Source organism: Bos javanicus, chromosome 23 (assembly GCF_032452875.1).
Source record: "Bos javanicus breed banteng chromosome 23, ARS-OSU_banteng_1.0, whole genome shotgun sequence".
In the NCBI taxonomy this organism is placed as follows: domain Eukaryota; kingdom Metazoa; phylum Chordata; class Mammalia; order Artiodactyla; family Bovidae; genus Bos; species Bos javanicus.
Window position 1 is genome coordinate 26,207,474 of NC_083890.1, and position 25,094 is coordinate 26,232,567.

Below are 25,094 nucleotides of genomic sequence, written 5' to 3' on the forward strand. Positions count from 1 at the left end.
TATAGATTTCTGTTTTTGTGCCAAAACCATACTGTTTTCATTACTTTAGCTTTTTGTATTGTTTGAAGTCTGGGATGGTTATACTGCCAACCTTGTTCTTTTACCTTAAGATTGCTTTGGCAATTCTGTGTCTTTTGTGGTTCCTTATAACTTTTAGGATTATTTGTTCTGGTTCTGTGAAAAACTGTTATGGGTAATTTGATAGGAACTTTGATAATTTAATCTACATTAAATTTGTAGATTGCTTTGGATAGATTGCTTCCCTGCTGACTCAGACAGTAATGAATCTGCCTGCAATACAGGAGATGTGGGTTCAATCCATGGGTCAGGAAGACACCCTGGAGAAGGGAATGGCAATCCACTCCAGTATTCTTGCTTGGAGAATCCCATGGACAGAAGAGCCTGGTGCCTGTAGTCCATGGGGTTGCAGAGAGTTGGACACAACTGAAACAAGTTAGCATGCATGCATTGGGTTCAGTTCAGTTCAGTCACTCAGTCATGTCCAACTTTTTGTGACCCCATAAACTGCAGCATGGCAGTGTCCATCATCAACTCCTGGAATTTGCTCAAACTCATGTCCATTGAATCAGTGATGTCATGCAGCCATCTCATCCTCTGTCTTCAATCTTTCCCAGCATCAGGGTCTTTTCTAATGAGTCAGTTCTTCCCATCAGTTGGCCAAAGTATTGGAGCTTCAGCTTCAGCATCAGTCCTTCCAATGAATATTTAGGACTGATTTCTTTAAGCATTGACTGGTTTGATCTCTTTGTAGATCTCTTTGATCTTTGTAGATCTTTGTAAACTTGTAGATCTCTTTGTAGATCTCTTTGTAGATTTGTAGATCTAAAATTTGTAGATTTGTAGATCTTTGTAGATTTGTAGATCTATTTATAGATCGCTTTGATCTCTTTGATCTCCAAGAGACTCTCAAGAGTCTTCTCCAACACCACAGTTCAAAAGCATCATTCTTTGGCACTCAGCTTTCTTTAAGGTTGAACTCTCACATCCATACATGACTAGTGGAAAATACGGTCATTGTAAAAATATTAATAGTTCTAATACAAAAGCATGGAATATCTTTCCATTTCTTTGAATCATCTTCAATCAGGAATATAGTTTTTAATACTTAGTATATTCTGTGTTATGATATACTACAAGTATATTTTAGATTTCAATGGAATTAACTTAGAAATATATCTAATGAATATATGACTACAGTTACAGTTATAGTCTAGAGTTACAGACTTCAACATAGAAAGTTCTTTTTGCTTATTTTATCCATTAAAAGCCAATTAGCTTATTTTATCATGCAAGCTGAATAATGAAAGCATAATGATACTGAAAGATAAACTCCCCAGGTTAGTAGGTGCCCAATACGCTACTGGAGATCAGTGGAGAAATAACTCCAGAAAGAATGAAGGGACGGATCCAAAGCAAAAACAACACCCAGTTGTGGGTGTCACTGGTGATAGAAGCAAGGTCCAATGATGTAAAGATCAATATTGAATAGAAACCTAGAATTTAAGGTCTATGAATCAAGGCAAGTTGGAAGTGGTTAAGCAAGAGATGGCAAGAGTGAACATTGACATTCTAATAATCAGTGTACTAAGATGGACTGGAATGGGGGAATTTAACTCAGATGACCATTATATTTACTACTTTGGGCAGGAATCCCTTAGAAGAAATGGAGTAGCCATCATAGTCAACAAAAGAGTCCAAAATGCAGTACTTGGATGCAATCTCAAAAATGACAGAATGATCTCTGTTCATTTCCAAGGCAAAGCATTCAATATCAAGGTAATCCAAGTCTATGTCCCGACCAGTAACGCTGAAGAAGCTGAAGTTGCACAGTTCTATGAAGACCTAGAAGACCTTTTAGAACTAATACCCAAAAAAGATGTGCTTTTCATTATAGGGGACTGGAATACAAAAGTAGGAAGTCAAAAACACCTGGAATAACAGGCAAATTTGGCTTTGGAATACAGAATGAAGCAGGGCAAAGGCTACTAGAATTTTGCCAAGAGCACGCATTGATCATAGCAAACACCCTCTTCCAACAACACAGGAGAAGACTCCACACATGGAAATCACCAGATGGCCAACAGCAAAATCAGATTGATTATATTCTTTGCAACCAAAGATGGAGGAGCTCTATACAGTCAGCAAAAACAAGACTAGGAGCTGACTGTGGCTCAGATCATAAACTCCTTATTGCCAAATTCAGATTGAAATTGAAGAAAGTTGAAAACCACTAGATCATTCAGGTATGACCTAAATCAAATCCCTATGATTATACAGTGGAAATGAGAAATAGATTTAAGGAACTAGATCTTATAGAGGGAGTGCCTGATGAACTATGGATGGAGGTTCATAACACTGTACGGGATACAGGGATCAAGACCATCCCCAAGAAAAAGAAATGCAAAAAAGCAAAATGGCTGTCTGAGGAGGCCTTATAAATAGCTTTGAAAAGAAGAGAAGCAAAAAGCAAAGCAGAAAAGTAATGATATACCTATTTGAATGCAGAGTTCCAAAGAGTAGCAAGGAGAGATAAGAGAGCCTTCCTCAGCAATCGATGCAAAGAAATAGAGGGAAACAACAGAATGGGAAAGACTAGAGATGTCTTCAAGAAAATTAGATATACCAAATTAAATGTACCAAGGGAACATTTCATGCAAAGATGGGAACGATAAAGGACAGAAATGGTATGGACCTGACAGAAGCAGATGATATTAAGAAGAGGCGGGAAGAATACACAGAAGACTGTACAAAAATGATCATCACGACCCAGATATTCATGATGGTGTGTTCACTCACCTAGAGTCAGACATCCTGGAATGAGAAGTCAAGTGGGCTTTAGGAAGCATCACTACGAACAAACTAGTGGAGGTGATGGAATTCCAGTTGAGCTCTTTCAAATCCTGAAAGATGATGCTGTGAAAGTGCTGCACTCAATATGCCCACAAATTTAGAAAACTCAGCAGTGGCCACAGGACTGGAAAAGGTCAGTTTTCATTCCAATCCCAAAGAAAGGCAATGCCAAAGAATACTCAAACTACCGCACAATTGCACTCATCTCACACGCTAGTAAAGTAATGCTCAATATTCTCCAAGCCAAGTTTCAGCAATATGTGAACAGTGACCTTCCAGATGTTCAACCTGGTTTTAGAAGAGGCAGAGGAACCAGAGATCAAATTGCCAACATCTACTGGATCATTGAATAAGCAAAAGAGTTCTGGAAAAACATCTATTTCTGCTTTATTGACTATGCCAAAACCTTTGACTGTGTGAATCAAAATAAACTGGAAAATTCTGAAAGAGATAGGAATACCAGACCACCTGACCTGCCTCTTGAGAAACCTGTGTGCAGGTTAGGAAGCAACAGTTAGAACTGAACATGGAACAACAGACTGGTTCCAAATAGGAAAAGGAGTACGCCAAGGCTGTATATTGTCACCCTGATTATTTAACTTATATGCAGAGTACATCATGTGAAATGCTGGGCTGGAGGAAGCACAAGCTGGAATCAAGATTGCCGGGAGAAATATCAATAACCTCGGATATGCAGATGACACCAACCTTATGGCAGAAAGTGAAGAAGAACTAAAGAGCCTCTTGATGAAAGTGAAAGAGGAGAGCAAAAAAGTTGGCTTAAAGCTCAACATTTAGAAAACTAAGATCATAGCTTCTGGTCCCATCACTTCATGGCAAATAGATGGGCAAACAGTGGCTGACTTTATTTTTTGGGCTCCAAAATCACTGCAGATGGTGATTGCAGTCATGAAACAAAAAGATGCTTACTCTTTAGAAGGAAAGTTATGACCAACCTAGACAGCATATTAAAAAGCAGAGACATTACTTTGTCAACAAAAGTCTGTTTAGTCAAGGCTATGGTTTATCCAGTGGTCATGAATGGATGTGAGAGTTGGACTATAAAGAAAGCTGAGCACAGAAGAATTGATGCATTTGAACTGTGGTGTTGGAGAAGACTCCTGAGAGTCCCTTGGACTCTCAACCAGTGCATCCTAAAAGAGATCAGTCCTGGAGTGTTCATTGGAAGGACTGATGTTGAAGCTGAAACTCCAATTCCTTGGCCAGCTGATGTGAAGAGCTGACTGATTTGAAAAGACCCTGATGCTGGGAAAGATTGAGGGTGGGAGAAGGGTATGACAGAGGATGAGATGATTGGATGGCATCACTGACTCAATAGACATTAGTTTGGGTGAATTCTGGGAGTTGGTGATGGACAGGTAGTCGTGGTGTGCTGTGGTTCATGGAGTTGGACATGACTGAACTACTGGAGTGAACTGAACTGAATGACAAAAGTGACTATGTACTATTGAACCATTTGAAAAGATTACTTTCAGGACAAAAATTTCTAATATTCTCTGTCAATATAATAAAATAAGTTATTTTATGCCCCTCTCCATTTCTGGAGAATACCCTTGAGCAAAGATCAGAGTTTGGCACCCTCAGCTGGTTTAGATTATGTGTATGTGTCTGAATAGTCCTGTGCATATCATTGTTGTTTATTTGCTAAGTCATGTCTGACTCTTTGACACCCCATGAACCACAGCAGTCCAGGATCCTCTGTCCTGTGTATATATGTGTTCCATATTGTGTTACTGTTTTGTGTTATGTATATCAGAATGTGGATGAGCTTAATGTTAACTGCAAATTTTAAAATAAAAGTGAATTATCTTTGTTTTTTAAATATTCACACAGATCTTCTCATTTTGTTTTTCAGCGGATATTCGAAAAAAATTTGGTAAATTTTTCTGACACTCTTTGCCCCATAACCCTTTAAGTGACAATAACATTTTCTGCCTTTTTATCTGTATGCCTTTCTATCTATTGACTCATCCTTCCCCTCTTTGCTCTCTAATTTTTCATATGGGCTACTACCATTTTAATATCTTCTATTTGTTTTCCCTCATTCCATCCTTTACCATTTCTTGGTTTTCATTGCAGACCTTTTCCTTCACGTAAACATTAATTTTTAAAAAAAATTTATGAGTTTCCAGACTTGTTGATTTGCTTATGACTTTTATAGAAATTAGGGACATTAGGTTGCTCACCACATCACTTCCATCCTGTATATGTTCTAATGCAAATGACCACTGATGTAGAATCTCTGTGACCTTTCAAGTTCAAGGCACAATATCCAGGCAATTGATACTGACCCAAAACTTAAGAAAGAAAGAAAACACCAACTATGCACAATAAATTTCTCGTTCTTCTTCTCCTAAAAGGCTATAAGTTCTGATGTCATTCATTGGTCAAATATGAGGTCTAAGCTAACTCTTCAATAAACATTGATCTTTTAATGAGTTGTTTCATGGTATACAAATGTTTTACCTAATATTGTGTGGCCTCTTTTCTTTCAAAATTACTAATTCTGCAAACTGTAATTTTTCTTAATTTGTTCAGAAGGACTTTACCAGTTAAGGGAATATCACTTGATAATGTATTTCTAATTAATGAAATGTTATGTTAGTGAAATGAATAATTACTTTCTTTTGAAATTTTAAGAGTTTTTCGTACAACACTAATTCAAACACTAACTTTTTATTACTCTTAAATGCTTAAATTTTTGTTTCAGCAAAATTGAACTTAGCAGTATATCTGTTTACACTTTTTAGGAGGTTGAAAGTACTTAATTCTCCATTAACCTTAATGTAGAGAAGGGTCCCTTTACTGTTTGTTTCCTCATCAATTTTAAATATGTCTCTAGTATATCTGCTAATGGTAGTTTTTTCTTTTTTTTTTATTCTGAAAAATGTAAACAGCGAACATGTGTCCAATGATTGACATTGCTTTAACCCCAAGGAACTCCTATACTACCTCCTCTGATGGGACAATTTCCAATCTTATATCTATCTGGGACATGGCATTACCGACTTAAAACTACATTATTTTTCATTAGAGAGATGAACATTAACCTTATGGTTTAGATGCTTATAAATAGCATTTCATTTGAATCTAAAAGAAAACTTAAAAAGAGTTTCAAATTTTTTATCTCTTTACTTCCTGCTATTCTCCTATTATTTTAAAAATATATTTCATTAATTTTACTTGATTGATTTATTGAAGAAACAAAAGACTGTATCACAACTTGTTTTACTTTGTACCTAAGCATAATTTCATGTGTTTCTCACAACTTTATCTCCAAAATTCACTTACTATCTTCCCAACACCATCATACATATAACTTACATGGTTTGTCTTGTTATTTAGTGTTTCTGAATGAAGTCTGCCTTCTACAGCTGTTATTCAGTTTGCTCCATCACTACTTCTTGGATTTCTCTTCTTGATAAAATCTAGACATTCCTTTCTTTTGTGTCAGCTGAATGTTAGTAATGATGCCTTTCAAAATTCTGCCATTTTCAAGATTCTGAAGTATTGGAATTTTCTCCAATATGTCCTCAGCTATTTGCTTTACCATCACTTTCACTATCATTTAGTACTTAAATCCCTTCTTTCATATAATTTCATTAAGAAATGCTTCACTAAGACATTATCTAAAATAGAAATTTTCTTTACAAAAGTCTATGTATTTGTCAGTTGACAAAAGTGTGAATTTATCCAGCAAACAAACCCTGCACTTCCTTTGCAACACTAGCCAAAGATTTGGCTTCTTAAGACATCTTGGGTATTACAATAATAAAGACCTCATATTAAGTAACAACCAAAGAACTTATTAGAACTAATAACATTAATAACAAAGCTCTAGTTATGACAAAATAGGTAAGTGAAATTTTTAAAATGTAAACTTCAGAACGATTACTTTAATAGTTTTTCCTTGGTTAAGATGATATTTATTTTTAATTCCCATTCTCCTTCAGGGGAATGCTTCCAATAAAATGAGGTGTCATGTACTATGTGTGTGTGTGTGTTTGTATTTGCATTCAGTACCTTATGTATGAATTTTATAATAAATTTTGTTTCTTGGTATTACATTCATGATATTGACCTTAAACTTTCTGTTTTGTTTTTCTGAAGAACCTACAAGAGATGGTAAGTATTCTAAAAACTTGTTACTCACAAATTCCTTTTACATGACATTTCTTGAGGCCTTCTTCCAAATCTTGTAATCTTTATGCTTTTCCTTGTCTTGCCATTTTCCTAGCTACTGTAGAAAGTTCTATTTAGTCTCTCAACCAAAATCCATTTCAATTCCTTCTTTTTCTATCCCATATTATTTCTTTTTTAAAAAATTTTATATTGGAATGTAGTTGATTTGCAGTTTTGTGTTAGTTTCAGGTGAATAGCAGAATGATTCATTTATACATATATATGAATTTATTCTCTTTCAAATTATTTTCCCATTTAGGTTATTAAAAATAGTGAGTAGTGTTCTCTGTGCTATACAGTAGGCCTTATTGACTATTTTACATATAGTACTGTATATGCATATAATCTTTTTCTTATTAACATTAACTTTTCTTCTATTTTTAATGACATATATGTTCACTAAGAAGGTGATGAGATGAAAGACATTAGATCAAAAGACACTGGGTTCCACTCTGTTTCTTTCTCAGGATACATCCCTAGTTAGCACTTTCAACACAATCCAATTTCATAGGTCAATATTTATGGCAGTGAGACTGTCCCAAACCTGCAGAGATGAAAGAAAATGCCTAAAAGACAGTGAAATTTACCTGTTTTTGTCCCTTCAAAGCCTGTGTAAATGCTGCTATCTTTCCTTATCATAAACTTGAGGCATTTTCTTCTACTGTTCCTGAGTACATCACCTAAGCACTCCTAGATTTAAGAATATTTTCAATATTATTTTTAGAATATTTTCTCCCAAGAATAGTAATCTTTTTACACTTTTTGTTTTGTATTGTGAATGACAGTTCATCGTGGCAACCTGAGTTTTTCTTAATGATTGCAGAAGAAATTTATATCTCAGGAAATGTTAAATTGTTTACAGTATTCTCTTTCACTTCTCAAAATTTGATGTGAAAGATAAAGAAACCATTGCTTGGGAAGCCCCTGAGAATTATTTTTCTACAGGAGGATAAAATTTTAATAATTTTAGTATTTTAATCACTTTAATATATTTCAATGACAGGTTTTAGTGGCACTTTGATTTCAAGGATAATTCAACTCAGGAATATATCAAATTAACATATTTAATTTGAATTATGGAGTCAAATGACTACTATTACAGGTGGACTTGTGGACAGAGGGACCCTGTCCTTCTCATGTCTTTTCAAGTACCTCTCTTTCAAATGAGTTTTTGTCTGTTGTCTGTGTGTTTTGAAAAAGGAAATGACCTAAGGTAAAACCAACTATTGGTATGACTTTCATCACTTAGGGCGAGCTATACTGCCTCTTTGCATGGTGGCATTCTCACTATTCTTTTGGGCATATGTGGAAGTACTACACATTTCCCCTTAACTGCTGAAATGGCAGTTGACTCTTATGGTTCCAATCAGAAATGAGTGTCAACTAGTACCCCATAGAAACTATGGCAGTGTTTGAAAATTTTGTTTTCCTCTATTCCTGACATGTTTTCTTTAGGGGTGAACTATTTGTTCCTTTGATTTTGTCAAGAACTATTAGGGAAAAAAGCAATATTTAATATATATATATATATATATATATATACACACACACACACACACATATATATATATCTATAATATATTTCCCCGTGTACCAGTCATAGCTTCATCTGTTACTGCATGTTTGGCTTCAATGCTCAATCATCATCTTCCTCAAAGATAATATACACACATTCTTGTACAATTTTATTTCATCTTTTAGTTTCCTCAGTGGCTGTGTGTTCTCAATTTACTTTCTATTCAATTTCCCACATCATTTCTGTGATTTGTCCTGTTGTTGCAATCTCTCTCTGGCATAGCACTAATGAAGCTAACATCATCTGTTTAATAAAAGACCAGGAGCTTATTAGAGCTAATAACCTGAATAATAGCAAAGTAGTACATTCAATATAGGTAAAGAATATTTTCAAGATGCAAACTTCAGAAATATTATTTTAATAATTTCCCACAATTAATACTTTTACTTTTTACCTCTACTCCCCTTTGGGAGAATAGTTTTAAATAAATGACCTCTAGCCACTGTGTGTGTGTGTGTGTGTGTGTGTGTGTGTGTGTACCTACATACAGAAAGACACAATTTAAATACTAATTTTATAATAAACTTCATTTCTTATTGTGCTGTTTCCATGATATTGCCCTTAAAACTTTTCATTTTATTTTCTAAAGGACCTCAGGTAAAAAATGGTAAGTATTCTAAAGCTTATTTCTCACAAACCTCTTTTATATGAGTGATTTCTTGAGGCCTTGACATTCCCACCCTCTTAATCAGCATGCTTCTTTGTTTTGCCTTCCTGGATGTCTACCTTTTCTTCTCCAAATGTTAGTCATAGACTTGCCCATAAAGAGTTCTCTTCATTAATTCACACTTCAAAAATACATTTCAAAACCTATTTTTTCCATTCCAATCTTTCCTTTCTTATTAACATTAGCTCTTTTATATTTTTAGCAGCTTACTGGCTTACTTAAAAGTTGATGAGATGAAGGATATTAGGTTGAAAGGTACTGGGTTCCTTCTGTTTCTCTCCCAGGACACATCCCCAGTATGACAGTACCTCTGTCATATTCCAATATCTAGGGCCCACACTTAGGTAAATGTATGCATGTGCTCAGGCTTTCCCAGGTGGTGCTAGTGGTAAAGAACCTGACTGCCAATGTAGGAAACAAGAGACAAGGGTTCGATCCCTGGATGGGAAAGATGGTGGTGAGGAAGGCATGGCAACTCACTCCAGTATTCTTGCCTGGAGAAATCCCATGGTGAGAAGAGCCTGGCTGGCTACAGTCCATAGTATTTCAGAGTCGGACACAACTGAAGTGACTTAGTACACACACAGGTGCGTGTACTCAGTCGTGTCTGACTCTTTGTGGTTCCATGGACTGTAGCCCACCAGGGTCCTCTGTCCATGGAGTTTTCCAGGCAAGAATACTGGAGTGAATTGCCATTTCCTCCTCTAGGAGATCTTGCCAACTTAGGGATCAAATCTGTGTTTCTTGCACCTTCTGCATTGTCAGGTGGATTCTTTACCACTAGCTCCACCTGGGTAGTCCCTTAGGGCAATGAGACTTCCCCAAGTTTGCAGAGATCAGAGATGATCACTACAGGCCTAGTGAAATTTGCCAATTCATTGGCCTTTTAAAGCCTGTGTAAATTCTTTATTTCCTTGCTGCATAAGTTTGTCATTCTTTCTTCCACTGTGCATGACTACATTTCCAGGTATAATAATATTGCCAGTGTTACCCTTGCAAATTTGTTTTTGCACAATAGTAATCTCCTTTTATTAATTTTTTGGTTTTGCATTCTGAATGACAAAATAATAATCTTGGTAAGCCAAATCTTGTTCAGTGTTTTTAGAAGAAATGTATATTCCAGGAAATCTTCAATGGTTTATAATCCTCTCTCAGTACTCCATGTGAGAGATGAAAAAGCCATTGCCCTGGCAGGTTGCCAATTTTTTTCCTACAGCATGATATAATCTTTAAATTTTTAACATTTTTTTAATGACAGTTTTCAGTGGTATTTTTTATTTCAAAGACAATTTAATTCAGTTGTGTATCAAAATTATGTATGCAGCAGCCTTGATATGACATGCTACAGGAAGATTGTGGACAGATGGTGTTTTCATTCTGTTCTTCCTCATTCTTTTCAAGTACTTCTTCTATAGTTTAGTTTGCATCTGTTTCATAGAATTTTGAAAAATGAGGTTGACCCTATGCAAGATCAGTGAATGTAATGATTTGTAGCTCAGAGGGAGGATTGTCCCACTGCTTTGCAAGGTGTCATTTTCATTCTTACTCCTTTGGGAACCTTTCCTACATATTCCTTCGTATATGAAAGTACAGCAATATTATACTCTATTTGGTGAGTTGTTCTTTGATACTCAATGTCCAATGCTCAGAAGTGTGTGTTAGTTAAGAAGCCAAAGAAAACCAAGGCTGTGTCTGAAATTTTTGTCCTCCGCACTTCCTATCATGTTATCCTCATTTGATTGATCTCTTTATTAGTTCCTTTGATTTTGTCAGTAAATGATGGGTGAAAAAAGGCAAATCTCTTAATGTATTTCCCTGTGGACCTAGTCATGGTTTCATTGTACCTTTGCCTTCAATGCTCAATCTCCTTCTTCAGAGTCAACTCGCATACATTCTTATATGACTTGATCTCAACTTTTTGTCTTTACAATGGATGCTTGCTGTGTTGATTATTTATTCCGTTTGCCCCATTGGTACTTCTGTGATTTGTCCTGATGTTACAAAATCTGCAAACATTTTGTTTCTCCTCAATGAATGCTAGTAATCAGATACCTCAGAATTACTGTGATTTTCAGGGTGGCTGTTGTATAATGCTTTTCTAAGACACTTCATGTCCTGTAATGTAGAACTTACTTCACTTTAAGATATGGCTCAGACGGTAAAGCGTCTGCCTACAATGCGGGAGATCGGGGTTCGATCTCTGGGTGGGAAAGATCCTCTGCAGAAGGAAATGGCACCCCACTCCAGTACTCTTGCCTGGAAAATCCCATGGGAGGAGCCTGGTAGGCTACAGTCCATAGGGTCACAAACAATCGCACACGACTGAATGATTTCACTTCACTTCTCTTCACTGGGATTAATCTTTTTTTTTTCTTACAGTGACTGAATTTAAACCAGATGTGCATCATTCAGGAGAGGATCATATTAGAAACCACATAATACAAATGAGTATGTTCATTGGTGACATAAATGTGAATAGGGACACCCGGTAAATTCCGGAAGAATTTTTTTCTAATCCTATAAATTCAGTATTTATATCTAGTTTATTGAGCAAAGCTACTTTGATCCTTCAACATTTGTGCTAAATCCAAATAACTTATCATATCTTATAAAGTGAATAATGAAAGCCTAACTATTGTCAAAAGTGATTACAAATGTTCTTTTTTTTTTTTAAGAACAAGTAATCCCCCCAAAATAACACTACTAAAATTATCTCTCAATATTGTAAAATGACTCTGGTTATGTCATCCTATTTCTGGAGTATATCATTGAGCAAAAGAGAGGGTTTGGTTACTTATTGTGAATGTGTGACATTCTCTCTCTGTGTGTATGTGAATACATGCCCCTTTGTGAATATATGCATATATTTTTGTGAATATGTGTGTATATGCATATTCCATATGTATTTTCCTCTTTTGTGGGTGTATCTGAATACTAAAAATGCAACTGTAATTTCAAAATATTAAATAAAATTAAATTTTCTTTGTTTCTTTTCACATTTACACGGATCTCTTTATTTTCTTTTTAGATGATCATGGAAAAATATTTGGTAAGTATTTCTGACATCCTTCTGCCCCACACCCTTTAAATGATTGCTAACGTTCCTCACTTTTCTTTCCAAATGCCATCCATTAGTTCATCTTTCCCCTCATCCATCTCCAACATCTTGGATATGGATTACCCTTATTTTAATTTCTTCCCTCTCTTTTTCCTAATTCCATCCCTTCCCATTATTTGCTTTTCATTATATTTCTTTTCTTCTCTCTAATCATTAGGTTTTTTTTTTTTTTTCTTTTTCTTTTCTTACTTTCTGTCTCTAGAGAATTGACCTGCTGTGGTTATGATATTTGTAGGTATCAGCAGTATCAGGCTGATCACTACATCCTTTCAATTCTAAATATATTTTCTTGCAAGTGACCATAAGTATAGAATCTCTGTGACCTTTCAAATTCAAGGGACAATAACTATGTAACTGACTCTAGCCAAAACTCAAGTGGGTAGAAAACTCCAAATTTGATGAATAATTTTTTTCTACCTTCTGCCCTTGCAAAGACTAGAGTTTCAGATGTCATTTCTTGGCCAATGTGAGCTCTAAGTCAAACTTCACATTCACATTGACCATATGACCCAATTGTTCTAGATATAAATGTGTTTTACCAAATACTATATGGTCTTTTTCTAAATTTCAAAATTATTAGGTCTGCAAGCTAAAAATGTTCTCAATATGTTTAGGAGAACTTCACCTGTTAACAGAAGGTCATCTGCTAATATATCACTCAAAGCCAAAACTTTTTCCTCATATATCCATTTGATGTTTTCATTTGCATTTTGTTTCAGAGGAAACAGAATTTAGCATTATATCTCATTACAGTTTGCTGGAAGCTAAAAGTGGCTACTGCTACAGTAACCCAATTACAGTAGGGTCTTTTTATTTTATCTTCCTTCATCATTTAAAAAATATATATCTTATATATCTGTTCGTGTAGGTTTTTATTCTGAAAAAGTGGTAGACCCAAAGTAAAACCAATGATTATTAATTCTTTTTTTTCCAGAGGTAGTCCTATACTAAATCTTTGCATGGTGTTGTTTTCAATTTCATTGCCTTTCACATGTGGGCATATGGAAGTACAACAATATTCTCCTCAACTGGTGAGATGACCTTTGACTCTGATGACTCCAATTCTCAGAAATGTGTAGTAAAAACCCCACAGAAAACTATGGCAATGATCAAAAATTTTGTCTTCCCCCTTCTAGTGTCATTTTGAGTGAATTATTCATTTGAGTGAATTGCCTTTTACTTCATCAGGAAATGTTAAATGAGAAAGGCAAATTCCAGGCCTCCACAAACCCAGTGAGTTGCTTAACACAGAGAAATTCCTCTTTTACCTATGCTGTGATACTGTGTCCAACCTCACACCTTAAAGCTACATTAGTTCTCATAAGTGAGTTGAACTTGGAACCTTACAGTTCGAATTCTCATAAATGTAGGTCTATTTGAACCAAAGAGAAAACTCAGGAAGTGCTTCAGATTTTGGGCCTCCTCCTTCCCTGACATTGTCCTCTTATCTTGAACATGTTGAAATTTCTTCCTTTTGTTGACTGATTACTGTGAAGAAGAAAAAGGCATTCTAATACAGTATTTCACTGTGAACCTAAGCATGGTTTCATTTGTTTCTCATAACTTTGTCTTCAACATTCAATTACCATCTTCCCCAACACCATCTTTACATATAACTTGCATGATTTGCCTTGTTACTGAGTCTTTCCAAATGAAATTTGCCTTTGGTAACAGTTATTCAATTTCCACCACAAGTCCTTCTGATTTCTCTTTTTGATAGTCTAGGCAGACTTGCTTTGTGTCAACTAAATGTTAGTAATAATACATTTCAAAATTCTGCCATTTCCAAGCTAAAGCCTTTGACTGTGTGCTGCTGCTGCTGCTAAGTCTCTTCATTCGTGTCTGACTCCATGTGACCCCATAGACGGCAGCCCACCAGGCTTCCCCGTCCCTGGTGTTCTCCAGGCAAGAACAATGGGAGTGGGTTGCCATTTCCTTCTCCAATGCATGAAAGTGAAAAGTGAAAGTGAAGACGCTCAGTTGTGTCCGACTGGTCACGACCGCATGGACTGCAGCCTACCAGGCTCCTCCGCCCATGGGATTTAAAATTTTTAAATTTTAAGAATTTAAAATTCTTAAAGAGATGGAAATACTAGTCAGCCTTACCTGCCTCCTGCAAAACCTGTATGCAGGTCAAGAAGCATCAGTTAAAATCAGACATGGAACAACAGACTTGTTCAGGCTGGGAAAGGAGTACAACAAGGCTGTATATTGTCATCCTATGTATTTACCTTATATGCAAAGTAAGTACATCATGCAAAATGCTGAGCTGGATAAATCACAAGCTGAATCAAGATTGCAGGGAGAAATATCAACAATCTCAGATATGCAGATGATACCATTCTAAAAGTGAAGAAGAACTAAAGAGCCTCTTGATAAGGATGAAAGAGGAGAGTGAAAATGCTGGCTTAAAAATCAACATTCAAAAAACCAAAATTGTGGCAGCTGGTCCCATCACTGCATGGCAAATAGGTGGGGAAACAATGGAAACAGTGGCAGATTTTGTTTTCTTTGGCTCCAAAATCACTGCAGCTATGAAATAAAAAAAAAAAAAACTCTTCTTTCTTAAAAGAAAAGCTATGACCAACCTAGACAGCATAAAAAGGACTTTGCTGACAAAGATTCATATAGTCAAAGCTGTGTTTTTCCAGTAGTTATTTATAGATGTGAGAGTTGGACCATAAAAAAGGCTGAGCACCAAAGAATTGATGCTTTTGAACTGTGGTGCTGGAGAAGACTTTTGAGAATCCCTTGGACAGCAAGGAGATCAAACCAGTCAATCCTATAGGAAATTGCCCTGAATAGTCTCTGGAAAGACTGATGCTGAAGCTGAAGCTCCAATACTTTGACAGCTTGATGTGAAGAGCTGACTCATTGGAAAATACTGTATTACTGAGAAAGATTGAGGGCAGGAGGAGAAGTGGGCAACAGAAGATAAGATGGTTGGATGGAATCACCAATTCAATGGACGTGAGTTTGAGCAAACTCAGGGAGACAGTGAAGGACAGGGAAAATTGGCATGCTGCACTACTTGGGGTCCTGAAGAGTCGGACGGGACTTAGCAATTGAATGACAGCAACAGAAGCTTCTGATGTGTGAATTTTCTCCAAGTAAGCTTAGTTGTTTTGATTTACAAATATTCTCCCTGTCATTTAGTACTATGATACCTTCTTTTCACCTGATTTCATTAAGACCTGTTTCATTCAGGCACTGGTAAATTAAAAATTTGCATTACCAGATTTTATGTATTCATCAGTTGACAAAAATGTGAATAGAATCAGATTTTCAGGAAACAAACATTGCATTTTCTCTACAACACTGGTTCAAAGTGTTAATCAATGTATTGGCTTCTTAATACATTTTAGGTATTACAATAATAAAGCTAATTCCATCTATTAAGTAACAGCCAAAGAACTTACTAGAACTAATTAACTGAATAGTTATAGCACTACTACTGTCAAAATAGGAAAAGAACATTTTTCAAAGGTGAACTTCAGAAGTATCATTTCAATATGTTTCCCCCGTTAAGAGATTACTTTTACTTTTTACCACTATAATTCTTTTGAGAACATAGTCCCTTGAATAAATGACCTCTCATCCACATTGTGTATGTATGTGTATGTATCTGCATTCAAATCATAATAAATTTAAATTTAAATATGAATCTTGTAATACATTTTGTTTCTTGGTGTTCCATTTAAATAATATTGACCTTAAAATGTCTACTTTATTTTTCTACAGAAATTCATGAAAACAGTGGTAAGTATTCTAAAATGTGTTTCTCAAAGACCTCTTTAACATGATTGATTTCTGGAGATTTTAACATCCCCCCATCTCTTAATCCATATGCTTCTTGTATTTCACTTGCCCTGGAAGCTTATCTTTTCATCTCCAAATTTAATTACATACTTTCTTATAGAAAGTCTCTCCATTTAGTTCCCCCATATGAAATCCATTTTTATTCCTCTTTTGTCCATTCTATATCATTCTTTCCTATAAACATTAGCTTTTCTCTTTTTCCAAAGACATATCATAGGCTCACTATAAAGTGGATGTGATGAAGGACATTATGTTAAAAGGCACTGGATTGGATTACATTCTGTTTACCTCCCAGGACACATTCCTAGTTAAGATCTCTGTCATATTCCAATGTCTAGGGTGTTCCTTTATGGCAATGAGATTTCTCCAAACCGACAAAGATAGAGAAGATTTCTAATGTGCTCAGTGAAGTTTGCCTTTCACTGTCCCTTCAAACCTTGTATAAATTATGCTTTCTTGTCTTGGTCCATAAACTTTACACTCATGCTTTCATTGTGCCTGAGTATATTGCCCTAGCATTCCCAGGTATGTCAATATTTCCAAAATTATTCTTTGAATATTTTCCTGCAAATGTGGTAATTTTTTATCCACTGACATTGAATATTTTGTTTTTCTTACAGCCTCTGGATTTAAATCACAAGTGCTTGATGTCGGAATGGATCAAAACAGAAACTCTCAAAATCAAGGTAATGTATTCATTTGTTGACATTAATGTGATTAGAGGTATGCAGTTCATAACCATAAGTAATCTCTAGATTTTTTTCTAACCCTGTAATTCAGTACTGTACCTAGTCTATTGAACAAAGCTACCTCGACCCCTCAACAAATGTAAGCATTCAAATAACTTATCATACAAATTGAACAATGAATGCTTAACTAATGCCAGAAGTGATTAAGAGCTTTAAAAAAAAAATCCCAGGACTAAAATTCTCTATCGATATAATATACTGACTCAGCTTTTGTCCTTCTCCATTTCTGGAAAATATTCTTGAGCTAAAGGAGGGTTTCTCACTATGGATGTGTGAGTGTGTGGGTGATATTTCTGTATGAGCTCTTGTGTGTATATGCACATTGTATATGAATGTTTTGTGTGTTTGTGAACACTAATAAATTGAAATGCAAATGAAAAATTTTCAAGAAAATAGAATTATTTTGTCCTTGTTTCTTTTGATATTTACATGGCTCTCTTCATTTTATTTTTCAGATATTTGGTGCGGGGCAGGGGGGAATGGTATTTCTGACACTTTTCCCATAACCATTTAAATGATTACTATCATTCCCTCCTTTTCTATCTGTATGGCATCCATTCATTTATCCTTCCCCTCTTCCTTCTCCAATTTTTTTGGTTATGTACTATTTTCATATTAACTTCTTCCATCTGTTTTCCCCTAGTTCCAACTCTTCCCTTCCATGCTTTTCATAATACCTTCTCTTGTCTGTAAACTGAAAATGTTTTAATTTCCTTTTTATACCTCCTGAGATTTGTCTTGATTTGATTATAATTTTTGTAGTAATGAGGGATATCAGGCTGATCACCACATGACTCCCATGTTGTATAAGTTTTCATACAAATGACCACTGGTGTTGAATTACTGTGACATTTCAAGTTCACTACTCAATTGATACTGATGCAAAACTTAACAGAAAACTCCAAATTTGCTGAGTAAATTCCTCTACCTTCTGCTCTCCCAAAGACTATTAATTCAGATGATGTTCCTTTATCACATGTGAGCTCTAAACCTACTCTCCCATTTCCCTTGATATTATTACCCATTTGTTCCAAGTTATACAAATGCTTTATGTAGTATTGTGCAGCTTCTTTTAATTCAAAATTACAGTTGGTGCTATTGTAGCCACATGTTCCGGGAAACAAGCTTACTCAGAAGGACAATGCAGATAGTGGGGTGCAGTTTATTACACTGGCAGGCCCAAGGCAGAGTCTCCTCTTAGCCAAGGACCCTGACCAGTTTTTGTGAAAACCTTATATACCCTAAGTATACATGCTCAAACCCACCTCCCCAATTTCCTTGAAACTAGTCTGGACAAGGGAAAAGAAAGATACGATCAAAGTTAACCCATGATTCATGTGTCATAAGCCTAGATAGTTAAACAGTAGACATTTATCAATAGGCCTGTGGTCGTACCCCGATAAGCATAATGGGATTTATGACTTTGTTCTACTACAGAGATAATTAGCATGTTTTTTAGGTGAAGGAGAGTCTAGGTACAAGTCCTGAGGCTCCTTCATCCAGGGTGTCTGGTTTTCCAGTTTGTATGTCATTCCCATAGATACAGGGCACATAGCTCAAAGTCCACAGTCCGGCCCAAGATGGAGTCCTGTTTTCAAGATGGAACCTGTTCTGTCTTTTACCTCCTTCAGTGCAAAATACAAACTTAAGAGATTTATTCAGAAAACACTAATTCAAACACCAAATTTTTACCTTCTTTATTCTCTTGATGTCTTTCATTTACATTTTTGCTTCAAGAGAAATGGAATATGACAGTATAATAATAGGCTAAAAGTGATTATTTATCCATTAACCCTTGTGTACAGAAGGTCCCTTTATGTTTCTTCATCACTTTTTAAATACATACTCATATATTGAGTCATACTTATTTTCTGTTTAAAAAAAGGTAGAAAGGCCAGCACAAATCCAAGGATCTGATACTGTTTAACTCAGAACTCCTAACTTCTCTGATGAGGCCATTGCCAGACTTGGATCTTTTTGCACTATCATGTGTATGGAAAGAAAACTTTATTACTTCTCATTAGTAAGATGGAGTTTTGTTATAAATTATAATAAATGAGAGTTCATATGAGCCCAAGAAAAAACTAAGGAAGTGCTTCCAGTGTTTGACCTTTCTCCTTCCTCTTACTTCACTCAGTTCAGTTCAGCCACTCAGTCGTGTCCAATTCTTTGGGACCCTGTGGGCTGCAGCATGCCAGGCTTCCCTGTCCATCACGAACTCCAGGAGTTTACTTAAACTCATGTCTGCTGAGTCGGTGATGCCATCCAACCATCTAATCCTCTGTCATCCCCTTCTTCTCCTGCCTTCAATCTTTCCCAGCATCAGGGTCTTTTCAGATGAGTCAGCTCTTCACATCAGGTGGCCAAAGTATTGGAGTTTCAGCTTCAACATCAGTCCTTCCAATGAACATTCAGGACTGATTTCCTCTTATTTGAATGAACTCAATTTCTTTTTTAAAAAATTTATTTATCAGTTGCTGTGAAGAGGAAAAAGGCATGGCTCATAATGTATTTTACTGAGAATCTAGGATGGTTTCATCCATTTCATGCTTTCTTCAACAATCAATTTCCATCTATCCCAACACCATCATACAAATAGCTTACATTATTTCACTTTTTATTTAGAGTTCCCAAATTTAGTTTGCCTTCTGCATTTGGTAGGCTTCCCCAGTGGCTCAGTGGTAAAGAATCCACCTGCAATGCAAGAGACATGGGTTTGATCTCTGGGTCTGAAAGATCCCCTGGAGAAGGGCATGGCAACCCACTCCAGTATTCTTGCCTGGAGAATCTCTCTCCCCATGGACAGAGGAGCCTGGTGGGCTACAGTCCATAGGCTCTCAAAGTTAGACATGAATGAAGCGACTGAGCACACAGCCAGATTGCATTTTGTATCCCATTTTCCCATTAACCTGTAATTTCTGTTCTTGATATAAGCTAGGCAAGCATTCCTTTTGTGTCAACCAAATATTAGTGTTGGTATGTTTCAAAAATTGACCAGTTTCAAGCTTCTGAAGTATGAGTTTTCTCCAATATATTCTGTCTTTTGATGTACACTTTAACTATCATTTAGTACTTAAATGCCTTCTTTCATGTTCCAACATGAAAGACCTGCTTCACTTAGGAATAAGCTAAAATTGAAATTTTAATAACAGGAGTTTATGTATTCATTTGTTGAAAAACATATGAATAAATCATCCAGGATACAAATTCTGCATTTCTTTTACAACACTGGTTCAAGATGTTAAACAATGTTCATGGCTTCTTAATGCATTTTAGGTGTTAAACAATAATCAGTTTAACCCCACCTATAATTAACAGCCAAAGGATTAGTAGATCTAGTAAACTGAATTTTAACACTAGTATTGTCAACAAAGAATATTTCAAAATGGTAAGCTTTAGAACTATGTTTTTAATAATTTTCCTCAATTAAGACAGTACTTCTATTTTTATCCCTAGTCTTTAAAAAAAAATACTATAATTTTTTGAAAATGAGCTCTCATCTATAGACCACTGTTTGTGTCTCTATGTGTGTTTGTGTGTATATGTATGTGCACTGCTAGTTATAATTCTAAATATGTATTTTTCATGAATTTTATTTCTTGATCTTACATTTGCATAATATTGACCTTGAACTTTCCATTTTATTTTTCTGAAGAACTCCAGAAAAGCAATGATAAGTATTCCCAAAACATTACTATAGTCCACTTTTACATAAATAATTTCTTGAGGCCTAACCACTCCCAATCACTTAATCCATATGTTTCTTTGTCTTGCCCTTCTCTTAAATGTCTCTCTTCAGATCAGATCAATCGCTCATTCGTGTCCGACTCTTTGTGACCCCATGATCGCAGCATGCCAGGCCTCCCTGTCCATCACCACCTCCTGGAGTTCAGTCACACTCACGTCCATTGAGTCAGTGATGCCATCCAGCCATCTCATCCTCTGTCGTCCCCTTCTCCTCTTGCCCCTAATCCCTCCCAGCATCAGAGTCTTTTCCAATGAGTCAACTCTTCGCATGAGGTGGCCAAAGTACTGGAGTTTCAGCTTTAGCATCATTCCTTCCAAAGAAATCCCAGGGCTGATCTCCTTCAGAATGGACTGGTTGGATCTCCTTGCAGTCCAAGGGAATCTCAAGAGTCTTCTCCAACACCACAGTTCAAAAGCATCAATTCTTCGGTGCTCAGCCTTCTTCACAGTCCAACTCTCACATCCATACATGACCACAGGAAAAACCATAGTCTTGACTAGATGACCTTTTGTTGGCAAAGTAATGTCTCTGCTTTTGAATATGCTATCTAGGTTGGTCATAACTTTCCTTCCAAGGAGTAAGCGTCTTTTAATTTCATGGCTGCAGTCACCATCTGTAGTGATTTTGGAGCCCAGAAAAATAAAGTCTGACACTGTTTCCACTGTTTCCCCATCTATTTCCCATGAAGTGATGGGACCAGATGCCATGATCTTCGTTTTCTGAATGTTGAGCTTTAAGCCAACTTTTTCACTCTCCACTTTCACTGTCATCAAGAGGCTTTTGAGTTCCTCTTCACTTTCTGCCATAAGGGTAATGTCATCTGCATACCTGAGGTTATTGATATTTTTCCTGGCAATCTTGATTCCAGCTTATGTTTCTTCCAGTCCAGTGTTTCTCATGATGTACTCTGCATATAAGTTAAATAAAAGGGTGACAATATACAGCCTTGACGTACTCCTTTTCCTATTTGGAACCAGTCTGTTGTTCCATGTCCAGTTCTAACTGTTGCTTCCTGACCTGCATACAAATTTCTCAATGGGCAGGTCAGGTGGTCTGGTATTCCCATCTCTTTAAGGATTTTCCACAGTTTATTGTAATCCACACAGTCAAAGGCTTTGGCATAGTCAATAAAGCTCTTATATCTTCAAATTTTAGTTACTTCCTAAATGTTCTCTGTGGAATATTTACCTCCTCAGAGAAAGTTTTCTTCATTTAGTATCCCTTCAAAAACCCATTTCAACCCCTCCTTTTCCCATTCCACATAACTTCTTTCCCATATATATATTAGTTTTCTCTGTTTTTCAGACATTTGTTATATGCTCACTAAAAAGTTGATGAGATGAAGAATATTAAGTTGAAAGCACAGCATTCTATCCTGTTTATCTCCCAGGACATATCCCTAGTTAAGCACTTCATCATATTCCATTTTAAAGGCATACATTTAGGCCAATGTGACTTCCCCAAATCTTCAGAGATGAGAAAAGATGCCTAACATGCTGAGTGAAGTTTGTCTACTCAGTGTCCCTTCAAAGTCTATATAAAATTTGCTTCCTACTTTTCGTCCCTAAACTTGAGGCACATTCTTCCACTGTGCCCAAATAGTTTACCCTAGCTTTCCCAGGCATAAGAATATTTCCAAAGTTATTTTTTTAAGTAAATTTTGTTTCTTGGCATTCTAATTCCTTGATATTGATCTTAAACTTTCCATTTTACTTTTATTAAGTACCTAAGAAAGGAAGTGATAAGTATTCTTAAAACTTGATACTCACAAACTACTTTTTCATGACTGATTTCTTGAGGCCCTAATATTCCCAGTCTCTTAACCATATGATTTTCCCCATACTGATTTTCTCATGGATGTCTTTTTTCTTTACTTTTGCTATAGATTTCTTTGTAGATTATCCCTCCTATTAGTGTCCATTCTAAAACCCATTTCACTTCCTTCTTATACCATTTCACATCATTCCTTTCTTATAAACATTAGATTTTTTTTTCTATTTTTCAGAGCCTTGTTATAAGCCAATGATAAACCCATGGGATAAAGTACATTAGGTTGGAAGTCACTGGGTTCCATTCTTTTTATTTCTCAGGACTCAACTCCAGTTAGGACCTCTGTTGCATTCTAATATCTAGGGCACACATTTATTTTAATATGACTTCCCCAGACCTGCAGAAATCAGAGAAGATCACTAACTGGCTGTGTGAAGCTTGCCTATCAAAATACCAGTGAAGGTTCTATCAGTTCAGTGACTCAGTCATGTCCAACTCTTTGCAACCCCATGGACTGGAGCGTGCCAGGCTTTGCTGCTCATCAACAACTCCTGGCGCTTGCTCAAGCTCTTGTCCATTGAGTCAGTGATACCATCCAACAACCTCATCCTCTGTTGTCCCTTCTCCTCCTGCCTTCAGTCTTTCCCAGCATTAGGGCCTTTTCCAATGAGTCAGTTCTTTGCATCAGGTTGCCAAAATATTGCAGTTTCAGCTTCAGCATCGGTCTTTCCAATGAATATTCAGGACTGATCTCCTTTAGGATTGACTGGTTTGATCTCCCTGCAGGCCAAGGGGCTCTCAAGAGTCTTCTCCAACACCACAGCTCAAAAGCATCAATTCTTTGGCACTCAGCTTTCTTTATAGTCCAACTCTCACATCCATACATGACTACTGGAAAAACCATACTTTTGACTAGACAGACCTTTGTTGGCGAAGTAATGTCTCTGCTTTTTAATATGCTGTCTAGTTTGGTCATAGCTTTTCTTCCAAGGAGAAAGCGTCTTTTAATTTCATGGCTACAGTCACCATCTGCCATGATTTTGGATCCCCCCAAAATAAAGTCTGTCACTGTTTCCACTGTTTCCCCATCTATTTGCTATGAAGTGATGGGACTGGATGCCATGATCTTAGTGTTCTGAATGTTGAGCTTTAAGCCAACTTTTTCACTCTCCTCTTTCACTTTCAACAAGAGGCTCTTTAGTTCTTCACCCTCTGCCATAAGGGAGGTGTCATCTGCAAATCTGAGGTTACTGATATTTCTCTGGGCAATTTTGATTCTAGTTTGTGCTTCATACAGCCCAGCATTTTGCATGTTGTACTCTGCATACAAGTTAAATAAGCAGGGTGACTATATACAGCCTTGATGTACTCCTTTCCAAATTTGGAACCAGTCCCTTGTTCCATGTCCTGTTTTAACTGTTGCTTTTGACCTGCATACAGATTTCTCAGAAGGCAGGTAAATTGTCTGGTATCCTTGAAGAATTTTCCACAGTTTGTTGTGATCCACAGTCAAAGGCTTTGGCATAGTCAATAAAGCAGAAGTAGATCTTTTTCTGGGACGCTATTGCTTTATCTATGTCCCAGGGGAAGTTGGCAATTTGATCTCTGGTACCTCTGCCTCTTCTAAATCCAGCTTGAACATCTGCAAGTTCATGGTTCATGTACTGCTGAAGCCTGGCTTGGAGAATTTTGACCATTACTTTGCTAGGTGTGAAGTGAGTCTAATTGTGCAGAAGTTTGAACAGTCTTTGGCATTGCCTTTATTTGGGATTGCAATGATAACTGACCTTTTCCAGTCCTGTGGCCACTGCTGAGTTTTCCAAATTTGCTGGCATATTGAGTGCAGCACTTTCACAGCACCATCTTTTAGGATTTTAAATAGCTCAAGTGGAATTCCATCACTTCCACTAGCTTTGTTTGTAGTGATGCTTCCTAAGGCCCACTTGACTTTGGACTGCAGGATGTCTGGCTCTAGGTGAATGATCACACCATCTTGGTTATCTGGGCCATTAAGGTCTGTTTTGTATAGTTCTTCTCTGTATTCTTGCCACTTCTTCTTAATATCTTCTGCTTCTGTTACGTCCATACACCTTCTGTCATTTATTGTGCTCATGTTTGCATGACATATTCCCTTGGTATCTCTAATTTTCTTGAAGAGATCTCTAGTCTTTCCCATTCTATTGTTTTCCTCTATTTCTTTGCACTGATCACTGGGGAAGGCTTTCTTATCTCTCCTTGCTATTCTTTGAAACTCTGCATTCAGATGGGTATATCTTTCCTTTTCTCCTTTGCTTTTAGCTTCTCTTCTTTTCTCAGCTATTTGTAAGGCCCCCTCAGACAACCATGTGTTGAAGAGTTCTGACAAAATGTAATCCACTGGACAAGGGAATGGCAAAGCAGTTCAGTATTCTTGCCCCATAAGCAGTATGCAAAAACAAAAAGATTTGATACTGACACTGAAGATGAACTCCCCAGGTTGGTAGGTGCCCAGTATGCTACTGGAAATGAGTGGAGAATTAACTCTGGAAAGAATGAAGGGACAGTCAATGCAAAAACAATGCCCAGTTGTGGAT

At 36.5% G+C, this 25,094-nt stretch overlaps 1 protein-coding gene across 6 annotated transcripts in view; it reads left to right on the top strand.

The window, feature by feature from the left end:
• LOC133236440 (butyrophilin subfamily 2 member A1-like) overlaps positions 1 to 25,094 on the top strand; it is a 130,197-nt gene that overhangs the window by 19,332 nt on the left and 85,771 nt on the right. For 5 of the 6 annotated variants that reach the window (XM_061398462.1, XM_061398461.1, XM_061398464.1 and 2 more), the window contains 7 exons: positions 4,748 to 4,768; positions 7,003 to 7,017; positions 9,240 to 9,257; positions 11,697 to 11,765; positions 12,346 to 12,366; positions 16,177 to 16,194; positions 16,875 to 16,940. In XM_061398462.1, coding sequence (XP_061254446.1) covers positions 4,748 to 4,768; positions 7,003 to 7,017; positions 9,240 to 9,257; positions 11,697 to 11,765; positions 12,346 to 12,366; positions 16,177 to 16,194; positions 16,875 to 16,940 — 228 coding nt within the window. The remainder of the gene's footprint in view (positions 1 to 4,747; positions 4,769 to 7,002; positions 7,018 to 9,239; positions 9,258 to 11,696; positions 11,766 to 12,345; positions 12,367 to 16,176; positions 16,195 to 16,874; positions 16,941 to 25,094) is intronic. The other variant, XM_061398466.1, reaches the window with a different exon arrangement.